Below are 11,100 nucleotides of genomic sequence, written 5' to 3' on the forward strand. Positions count from 1 at the left end.
TATATATATATATATATATATATATATATATATATATATATATATATGTCTTTATATGAGGGATGCGGGCATATGAATACATATGTGAATGTGTGTATATACTTTTACAGATATACATAGATAGGGGGCACGGGACCAATTTAATAGGAAGGGATGATACTTAAAAGGTGAAATTAAGAGGTGAGAGGAATATAATGAGAGGAGATGGGGAGAGATAGAGTGGGGTAAACTATCTCATACAGAAGAGGCAAGGGGAAATGGTTACAATGGAGGGGAAGAATAGGAAGGCAAAAGGGAATAGGTCAACCTTATTCCTATTGAATCTGGCCTGAGGAGGGAGGGAAATACACACTAAATAGGGGATCTCACCCTCCAGGAGAATAGGGGGGAAGGGGATGTGAGGGGGGATGATGGAAGGGAGGGCAGGCTGGGGGGGAGGGAAGTTGGAAGCACCCACTTTTGAAAAGGGACAGGATCAAAGTAGAGAATAGAACAAGTGGGAGGTGGGATAGGAGGGAGGGAAATATAGTCAGTCTTTTACAATACATCTACTACGTTATTGTTTTGCATTAGCCGCACATGTACAACCTATACTGAACTGCTTGTCTCCCCAGTGGGGATGGGTGGCAGGGGGAGAAGGGAATGAATCTGAAATTGAAAGTTTTAAAATCAAATATTCAAATATATATAAAAAAAAGAAAAAAACAAACAAAAAAACAAAGAGTCAGGCATGACTGAAAACAACTAAACAACAAAAATACTTTTTCCACTGAGCCACATTGCATATACTGGTGCAGCTTTCTTTACCTTTTCCCTCGCCGCCACTTCCTTTTTCTTCCTGAAAGACACATCATCACCCAGATTATTCATCATTTTCCTTAGCTGTGGATTAAAGGGCAGCTGACTCACAAGTGGAACAAGGACTTCCTTGGGAGATGCACCTTCTCCTGGTCCTGCTGCAAGGAGCTTGTTAATAAACATAACTATCTCCAACTTAACAATGGTGGCAGAGGCGACCTTCCTCTTCATACTCAGGCCAAGACACAGTGACCTTTCAGATCAAAGGATCATAGATGTAGAGCTAATAGAAATAACCAGTCCAAATGCCTCATTTTTCTAATGAGAAAGCTGAGACCCATAGATATTAAGTGATTTGACCAAGCTCATACAAGTGTTACTCAAAGGGTTTGGAAAAGGGTTTAGACCTATTCTGCTTGGCCTCAGAGGGGGGAAAGAGGGGCAATGGGTAGAAGAGACAGAGAAGAGAATTTAGGCTTCATGTGAGGAGGAAGTATCTAACATTTGTTGTTTCTGTTGTTCAGTTGTTTCAGTCCTGTCTGACTCTTCCTCACCATTTGAGGTTTTCTTGACAAAGATGTTGGAGTGGGAAAGAAACTGAAGCAAATAGGGTTAAGTGACTTGCCCTAGATCACACAGCTAGTAAGTGTATGAGTCCAGATTTGGACTCAGGAAGAGTCCAAGCCCAGCACTCTCTCCACTGTATCACCACAAAACCAGAAAATCTGGTTTCAAATCCTACTTTTGACACAGAAGAGCATTGTGACCCTAGACAAGTTATTTAAGGCCTTAGTACTCTAGGAAACTCTGAGACTAAATTGCAGAGAAGGTACTAGGCTGCATCGGTCGGGGGAGTTCCCACCCGCAGGAGTTCCCTATATCAATAAAATTGCAGATCCAGTCCTTCTCCCCTAATATGAAAAAATAAAAATTAACAGAATTGAGGATCTCGTTCTAAATCCATATTTTTGTAATCTCCTTTTCATTAGGCAACATGGATAGTGATTTTTTTTCTCAGATCCGATCTTTCCTGGACAGAATAGCAATAAAACATTTACAAAAATCAAATGTTAAAATTTTAAAAAACACGAACTATCAGGGAATGAGCACGGAGCTGATTCTTTTGCTTCTCTCACCCTCACCCTCTTCAGGAATGAGCAAAATCTGACTCGCAGAACAGGTAGTCCCACCTCTACCAACAGGTTCTGGCCTTAAACTCTGCATGTCGTTTTTAAAAAACTTAGAACTCTTTTTCCCATAGAAACTGTATCATACATGGTGGTTTGGTTCCTAGCCAGACCACAAGAGCCTATGATGCAGCAGAACACAATTACCAACAGCATTAGTAGCAGTTTGGTGACCTGGGATTTAAAGGCCACAAAATGAGGGAAAGAAGAAGAAAAGGAAGAAGAGAACATCTTCCCTCCTTCTTGGGCTCAGGGATAGCTCCAGGTAAAATTTTGAAATAGACAAAGTTTGTCTTTGGTATCCTCCCACCTACCTCTCTGTATCCAAGCCCTGCCCCCTAAGGCAGTCTCCCCTGGCTCTTAGGGATCCATTGTTCCTTTGTTCTGTGCCAGTTTCTAGTTTCTAGTGCCAGTTCCATGGTACAGTGGATTGAGTGGAGTCAGAGGACATTTACTAACTGTGTGACCTTGGACAAGTCACTTACCCCTATTTGCCTACATTTCCTCCTCTGTAAAATGAACCTGAGAAGGAAATGGCAAACCACTCCAGTATCTTTGCCAAGAAAACCCCAAATGGGGTCATGAGGAGTTGGACTCAACTGAACAAAAATAATCAGGCTTACCGAACCACTTACCTCCTCCACATGCTCCGTGTTCAAAATTGCCTCTTTCCCTCACTCCATATCTCACTTATTGAAATTCCCTTTCTTTCAGTATAAAAACTAATTATGGGAAGGAAGCAAGCAATCTCATTGAGCTACTTAAAATAAATATGTGAATAACTAATAGCGGTCTCTTCTCCCCCATAAGTATCTGATTGTTACAAAGATGATACTGAGGGGCAGCTAGATGACATAGTGGATAGAGCATGGCCCCTGAAGCCAGGAGGGCCTGGGTTCAAATCTGCCTTCAGACACTTGGTTGAAGGAGGAGGAAGAGAAGGAGAAAGGAAGAAAAAAGAAAGTGAGAGAGAGAGAGAAAGAGAGAGGAAGGAAAGAAGGAAGGAAGGAAGGAAGGAAGGAAGGAAGGAAGGAAGGAAGGAAGGAAGGAAGGAAGGAAGGAAGGAAGGAAGGAAGGAAGGAAGGAAGGGAGAAAGAAAGAGAGAGAGAGAGAAAGAGAGAGAGAGAGAGAGAAAGAGAGAAAGAAAGAAAGAAAGAAAGAAAGAAAGAAAGAAAGAAAGAAAGAAAGAAAGAAAGAAAGAAAGAAAGAAAGAAAGAAACAAAGAAACAAAGAAACAAAGAAACAAAGAAACAAAGAAACAAAGAAAACTTCCACTGAGTGGGATTTCAGTCAATGTAACAAAATGAGGCTGAGAACCAGGACTCTGGATGATGGAAGAAGTCATGTCATTGCCCCCTCTCTGGGCCTCCATTTCCTTAAATATGAAGAGAGGACTGGGACTACATGAGGTTCCCACTTCCCTGTAAGCTCTGACTTCCGGCAATTCTCATTCAGGGGTCCAGAAAAATCTCTGATAACATTGTCTTTAACTGGATTTATGGTTCAGTCAGTGATTGGCTATAAACAACATGAGACTAGTTAATTCACTTGCTTAGAAGTTTGTTTGTTTTTTAGTGTAAGACAGATGATATCTGAAACATCATTAGTTTGACCTTCTTTTCAAGGGATAGTAGGAAAGGTAAAAGATGACATGGAAGTAACATGGACAAGATTTGGCATCTGATTAGGTGGAAGGAGGGGAGAGGAAGAGGAAAAATTCAAAGATGACCCTGGAGTTATGATCCTGAGTAACTCTGAGAATAATCTGTCCTCAACATAATTAGTGAAGTCTGGAGGAGGAGAAAGTTGATTTGGGGAAGGAGAGAATTAAGTGATGAGTTCATTTTGGAACATATTAAATTTGAGGTGCTGATCAAATGACTAGGTGGAGATATCTGGCAGACTGAGGTATAGGGTTGGGTCTTAGGAGAGGGCTTAGAGGATGTGTGTGTGTATGCATGTATACACATATATTCATATATATAATTTATACACAGCATATATATATACACATGCATATATATATATGTATGTCTACATACACACACACACCTAGAATCATCTTGTAGAAATGGGCATTGATCATGGGTGTGGATGAGATCGCCAAAAGAGAGAATGTAGAGAGAGAAGAACAGAGGGCCTGGGTGGGATCTGCCCACTCTGAGAGGTCAGAAGTACGGTGATGTAGCAAAGGACATTAAAAATGAGCAGTCAGACAGATTGGATTTCTACCAGAAAGAACGGGTATCCCAGAATCCAAGAGGGAAGTTGGTATTCCAGCAGAAGGTGGGGCTGACCTTGTAGAGAGTTCAAGAAAGACGGAGAATGAGTTGGGCAAGTCACTTAAACTCTTTGGGACTCAGTTTTTTCATAGGTAAAATGAGGGAGGTGGACTGGATGGCTTCTGAGACCTCTTCTACATTAGTGATGATGTGATCACAACTGAAAAAAGGCCGTCCAATTTGGTCAAAGATTGTTGGTAATCTGTGTGAAAGCAGTTTCATTAGGGTGGTAAGGGTGGAAGCTAAATTTCAGGGGTTGATGAGTTAGTGGATAGGGAGGGAGTAGAGGCTACAAGTTTGGACAACTCTTTCTAGGATTTGGCAATGAAAGGGAGATGAGATAGGAGATGATAGCCTGAGGAGATGGCAGAGTCAAGGTGTTTTTAAGGATGGGGGAGAACTGAGAATGTTTCTAGGCAGTGTAGAAGGAGCCAGGAGATGAACAGAGACTGAAGATGAGAAAAAGAATGATTGATGGGAAAAGCTCTTGGAGGAGAGCAATGAGTTAGCAAGAAGGGCAACCTCATCTTCTGAGAATGAGCAAGGGAGAGGTTGCATTAGGAAGTAAAAGGAATGAGGGAGGGAAGGAATTAGTGATCAACCTTGATTTTCTCAGGAGAATAGAAGATGAGCTTTTGTGCTGAGAAGATTGGTGGGTAAGGGTGACAGGGATTTGAGGAAAGCAGAGAAGGTTCCTGAATGATCTCTACAAGGAGGGAGATGTTCAATGAAGAAAGGCTAAAAGGATGGCCATGGAGGTAGGAGGAGTTAGTTGGAATCAGAGAGACATGAATTTATAGCAGACTTAGTGGGCAGCTGTCACGAATGACTTCCTCCAGCACCAACTGGGGATCAGCAAAGAGTGAATGTAGAGTTAGGATTCAGAGATGGAGAACAAGTGCATCATTGAACTGGTTAAGTATATTTAAAGGAAAGTCAAAATGGTGAGGGCCTTGGAGGTAAAAGCAAATGTGGAGGAGTGAAGGATATAGTGAAAATGAATACGTAGTAACTTGCATTTTTATAGCACTTTAAGGTTTGCCAAGTGCAAAGTTTAGCATGCTACCACACTTGATCTGTGATGTGAGTGTTATTATTATCCTCATTTTAAAGATGAGGAAACCAAAGCTGAGAAGGGTTAAGTGATTTGTCCAGGGTCACCCAGGCTAGTGATTGTCTGAGGCAAGATTCAAATTCAACTATCCCTGTTTCCAAACCCACTGCTCTAGCCATTATACAACCTAGGTGCAAAAGAGAGAAATAGAGGGAAAGTTAAAGGGACAGGAAATTATATTAAAAGAAAGGAACTTCAGTGTTCAAGATCACAGAGGTAAATGGTTTAGAGGTGGTAGGGAGGTCTAAGATATGACCATCCAGTGTAAGACTGAGCTATGATGGAGACAAGTCATGGGAATTGCGGAGATAGATAAACCAGAGAACACTGGTTCATAGTGACATCCATATGAATAATGGAACCTCTAAGGATAAGGGTAGAGGATGAGTTGGAGAAGACTATATGTAACTCAGTTGCTGAACTCTCTGAGCAAGGAGAGCGATATGGAGGCCAGCAGCTGACAGACACAAAGATCTGGACAAAGCAAAATAAACAAATGGAATAGAAATCAAAGCAAAAGACATTATGGAATTATGGTGGCAGGGAAGGGTCAGGAAGTGACACTGGGGAATAGAGAATATGCCAACTGCTTCTTCTGACCCAATATGCCATACAGCATGAAAAGAGTAGCCAGCACTAGAGAGTAGAGCAGTGATGAGGCATCTACTGGAGGAATCCAGGAGCCCAGAAAAATAGGAAGAAAATGAAAAAAAGAGTTCTAGGATGAGGGAGAATTTGTTAACTATAGAAGTGGTTGGGTGTGGTTTCCAGAGGACACAAAAAAAGGAGAATAGAATATAATTCGGGGTGGGGCTGAGATTGATAGGGGTGAAAATGAAGAGGTCAAAAAGGGGAAAAGACTTTGCCTCAGTAGGCATCTGAATTGCAAGAATTTGGGGACCAGAATTTGTTTCACCTTAGATTGGGAGAAGTCTCATTCGGTTATAGTATTGGGTTGCTTAGAGCAGGGAACAGGAGGATGGATGATCAATGGTCAATGTGGCCAGGAAAGCCATGAGCTGAAGTAGATCATCAATTCTGGACATGCCAGACCAAGTAGGAAAACAATAACAAAGATGAAAAGAAACTAATGCCTTGCACAGAAAACTACACCTTGGAAAGAAATGCCTTTGACACAATTTTTCTTTTCTTTTTTGCAGATATTTGGATGCTGGGTCTGGATTCTGGTAGCTGCCACCGAAGTGTATTTTGATTTGTTGCAAGGATGGGTTATGTATGTGTCCATAACTTCATTCCTCATCTCCCTGATGTTCCTGTTGTCTTACTTACTTGGATTTTATAAAAAATATGAATCCTGGAGAGTCTGGGTAAGGATATATAGTGAGCCCTGCCTTGAGCCCCGGCTGGAGGCATATGGATTTGCTACCCGATTTGGGGACTTTTCTTGCTGAGGGAAACTCCAGGATGAAGATGGCCGCAGGGACTGTAGGGATGATTATTTCCCCACTGAGATGGACTTGGAGAGGACTCCTGCTTTATCATAAAAGCAAAGATATACAAACCATAAATTGCAAAATGTAAATCAGGGCAATATTCTTCAGTTTATAAAAGGATTTATTTGACAACATCCTCAAATGTTCATTAAACACCTACTGTTTATGGAGTATTGTGCTAGATGTTTGAAGGAAATGCATTTGGATAAAACAGGGTCTCTGCCCTTATGGAGGGCAGATTAGTAGGCAGATATGACATATACAGTGACACAATATTACAAGGTAAGTACACAAGAGAGAGGCAAAGTGTTACATGATGTTTGAGGGGAGAAGTTTTTATAGATGAGAGGGAATACAGAAGACTTCATGGAGGAAAAAGCATTGGAGTTGGGCTTTTTAAAGGGATGTATAGTAATACAATAAGGTAAAGAGGTTGAGAGAAAACATTCTATGTATATTTGCCTCTCTGGGTCTACCCACCACCACCCTTCCTCTCAGGTTGAGTCTCTAGTATGACTAATTCAGGTTTAAGGTATTCAATGGGTCTGCACTCCTAAACCTGTTTGGAGAAGGAGGAATTTTCCCAGTGGCATGATATAACTACTGTTATGGTTGTCTAGGTAGTGGTTAGTTTATGGCTGCCCTGATGGGTCAAGGGTAGGAGTTGGTAGCTTTCACCACCGAGGGAAGAGGCAGAGAGAAAGAAGGATAAGAGATAACAGCAAGTGTAGTTGTGATGGAGAAAAGTCCCACAATTAAAGATAGAGTAAGATATAGCCCATCTTTCTACCCTCAGATAGGCTGGTAATCCTTGGGGTCAGACCAAGACTCCCCACGAGACCCTATCCTCATGCAGACCATGGTCCCAAAAGACACTCAGGGTAAGAGATGTTGAGTGATTCAAGGTACAAATCAGACCACTTTGGATCCTTCATTATCACTGCTACCTACCCTTTATATCTTGGAATTTCATCAAGTAAATGGGAAATTCAATGGATCAGGGGTCCCACTCATCACACAGTGATCTTGAATGAGATGTCCCTTGCTATTTTTTCCTCCTTTTTATTTTTTCCTTTTTACTTGAGTAAAAAGCTAGTCCTACTCTGACACAAAGGGTTCTGTCCTTTAATGCTCCTGACACCTGCAGATATGTTACAGTTTTGTAATAAGAGATGAAGGTAATGGCTTTGAAATTGTCTTATGAAGCTTATTTCGTGTTTTTTTTTTTGTGGACTGTTTTCCAGGATAGCCTTTATCATGGAACTACGGGAATTTTGTACATGAGTGCAGCCGTTTTACAAGCAAATGCAACAATTCGCACAGAGCAAGAAGGGCTTGGAAAAGTTTTTTATGAATTGAATACTGCTGCCACGGTGAGCTGAGCTATGAGGTGTTCAGTACAAGAATTTTTAAGTGCTAGATCTTGTTGGAGTGTAAGAGACAGAAACCCTTTATCAGCTTGCCCCAAGTGGATGGTAGAGTGGAGGTCATTTTCCCAGTTCAGGAACAGATGGGTTTTCCTCGTTGGTAAGGATCACATCCAACTTAGTTCAACAAATGCTTGTCAAATTCCTGCTCTGGGTTGGGCACTGTGCTAGGTACTGGGGATACAAAGAGAAAATACAAACAGTCCATGACTTTAAGGACTCCACATTCTCCTAGGAGAGGGGCAAGATACAATAAGTGCACAAATGATTAAAGAGAAAATTTAAAGCGCAATACTTTCTAGAGAAAGCTGTGTATGAGAGACACAGAGAAAGATACAGACAGATGGAGACAGAGAAAGAGAAAGACTGACACAGACAGAGATGGAGACAGACCAAGAAAGAGGTAAATAGAGGGAGACAGAGAGACTGACAGAGACAGAGAAAGAAACAAAGAGATGGAGACCACCAGAGAAATAGAAAGAGGGAGACAGCAAAAGAGAAAGACTGAAAGAAAAAGAGACAGAGATAGAAAGGAGACAGACAGAGACAGAGCCAGAGACAAAGAAAGAGTCAGACAGAAAGAGATACAGAAAAAGAGAAAGAGATAGAAACAGGGGTGGCTAGGTGGCACAGTGAATAGAGCACCAGCCCTGGAGTCAGGAGAACCTGAGTTCAAATCTGGCCTCAGACACTTAACACTTACTAGCCGTGTGACCTTGGGCAAGTCACTTTACCCCCAATTGCCCTGCCCTTCCCCCTCCAAAAAGCAAAAAAAAAAAAGAGATAGAAACAGACAGACTGACAGAGAAAGAGACAAAGAGGGGAGACAGAGAAAGAGATAGAGAGGGAGACAGAGAAAGAAAGAGATTGACAGAGACAAAGAGTCAGACAGAAAGAGATAGAGACAGAGAAAACAAGACAGAGACAGAGAGACAGACAGACAGCTCACATCATCCAGCCCTCACTGAATAGTTTTGGAGTGGACAATCATTTCCCCTCCTGAACTTTGTTGGTCGATCTTTAGCCTCAACCTCCAATAGAGGAATAAGAAGTAGGGCTGGTAACCATATAGGTTATAGGCTCAGGGTCAGCGATTTACTCTCTGAGATAAAATAGGTTCTGTGAAAATTCCTGCTTTATGAGAAATCTAATCTATATGAAAACTCCAAATCATAAAACAGATAAGTGTAGAAGGAGGGAAGAGGATAATTCTCCACTTTACAAAAGATTTTATAAAGATTAAGACCTTATAAGTCAGTTTCCCATTGGGTTAAGACATTGATTACAAAAAAAGGATTTATACTTGGCTTTTCAGGAATAAGAGATAGTGTGGCATAGTGGCTAGACTGCAGGGTTTAAGGCCACATGTGGCCTTCTAAATCCTTAAGTGTGGTCCTTTGAATCAAAATTTGTAACATTTGGATTCATTCAAAGGAAATTTGGATTTGGATTATAGATTCAATTTTTGTTCTTCAGTCCAACAACCACAAAGTTTGTATCCAACTCTTTGTGACGCTATGGACCATAGCATACCACCAATATTGTTCATGAGGTTTTCTTGGCAAAGATGCTGGAATGGTTTGCCATTTCCTTCTCCAGTGGATTGAGGCAAATAGAGGTAAAGTGACTTGCCCAGGATCACACAGCTAATACGTGTCTGAGGCTGAATTTGAACTCACCTCTTCCCGATTACAAATTCTCTCTATCCACCCTGTTTGATAGGAGAGATAGAGAGACAGAGAAAGAGGAAGAGAGGCACAAAGATAGAGGAGAAACAGAAAAAGAGAGACAGAGGAGAGAGACAGAGACAGATAGGGAGCCAAAACTTGTGCTTTGCTGGCATTGCCTGGGAGAGATCAGGTTGCCCTCCAGAGCACATGAATGACTTAGCCCCTGCCCTGAGGAGCTGATGAGCCCTGTGATTACTCCTCATTTCCACCCCTTCCCTTGTTTCTCTTCCAGTTCTTTGCTTTTATTACCACCCTGATGTACATCCTCCATGCCTTCAGCATCTACTACCACTGAAGGGGAGAGCATGAAGACAACAGGACAGAGAGGAATCTTCATGTCCTATCAGCACAAACACCAAAAAGCTGGACTGAGAAGCAGTTGGCCCATGTTTTCAGACTGTATAAAACAGAAGTACTTTTGGTAACTTGGTTTTGAAATTTTAATTTGCCTAGAGTTTTTTGTATATCATGTGCAATTGTATAATAAAAATGTATTATTTTAGTTTTCCTGGAAAATAACTGACTCTAAGAATTATTTACCAATGAATAAAGCCAGTGAGGTGCATTTGTATTTTTTTAAGTGAAAGTCTAAACCCAAGAGATCTCACTCCCTGATCAATGAACCAGCAACAGGATTATTTATGCTTTAAGTAGTGTTAATGATCAATTCATTCCTGATCATCAATTATCAACCAATATGGGACAGGTAGGTGGCACTGTGGATAGAGCGCCAGTCAGGAAAACTCATCTTCCTGAGTTCAAATCTGGCTTCAGACACCTTGCTGTGTGACCCTGGGCAAGTCATTTAACCCTGTTTGCCTCAGTTTCCTCATCTGTAAAATGAGCTGGAGAAGGAAATGGCAAACCACTCCAGTATCTTTGTCAAAAATACCCAAAAGGGACCATGAAGAGTCAGACACGAGTGAAAACAACTGAACAAAAACAATGATCAATTCATTCTTATTTTCAAAATTGTTTCAAGTTATCTTATTTTTAAGGATAACAATATATAATTTTCTTTCTTTTCAAATGAGGTACAACCAGGGCCGTCTCTGGGAGCTTTTGGGTCCTAGGGCAATGTCTAAGGGCTGACGGCAGGAGGGAATCA

General features: G+C 41.3%; 1 protein-coding gene across 2 annotated transcripts in view; it reads left to right on the top strand.

Moving 5' to 3' along the window:
• Positions 1-10,511, top strand: part of MALL (mal, T cell differentiation protein like) — a 52,397-nt gene extending 41,886 nt beyond the window's left edge. The window contains exons 2-4 of one of the 2 annotated variants that reach the window (XM_069075576.1): positions 6,542-6,709; positions 8,085-8,208; positions 10,225-10,511. In XM_069075576.1, coding sequence (XP_068931677.1) covers positions 6,542-6,709; positions 8,085-8,189 — 273 coding nt within the window. In that variant the 3' untranslated portion in view covers positions 8,190-8,208; positions 10,225-10,511. Of the gene's footprint in view, positions 1-6,541; positions 6,710-8,079; positions 8,209-10,224 lie in introns of both variants that reach the window. The other variant, XM_069075575.1, reaches the window with a different exon arrangement.
• Positions 10,512-11,100: the final 589 nt, after the last annotated feature.

This window comes from Petaurus breviceps, unplaced genomic scaffold (genome assembly GCF_028583685.1).
Source record: "Petaurus breviceps papuanus isolate PSGF00001 unplaced genomic scaffold, PetGlider_PUasm1.0 90919, whole genome shotgun sequence".
Taxonomy (NCBI): Eukaryota; Metazoa; Chordata; class Mammalia; order Diprotodontia; family Petauridae; genus Petaurus; species Petaurus breviceps.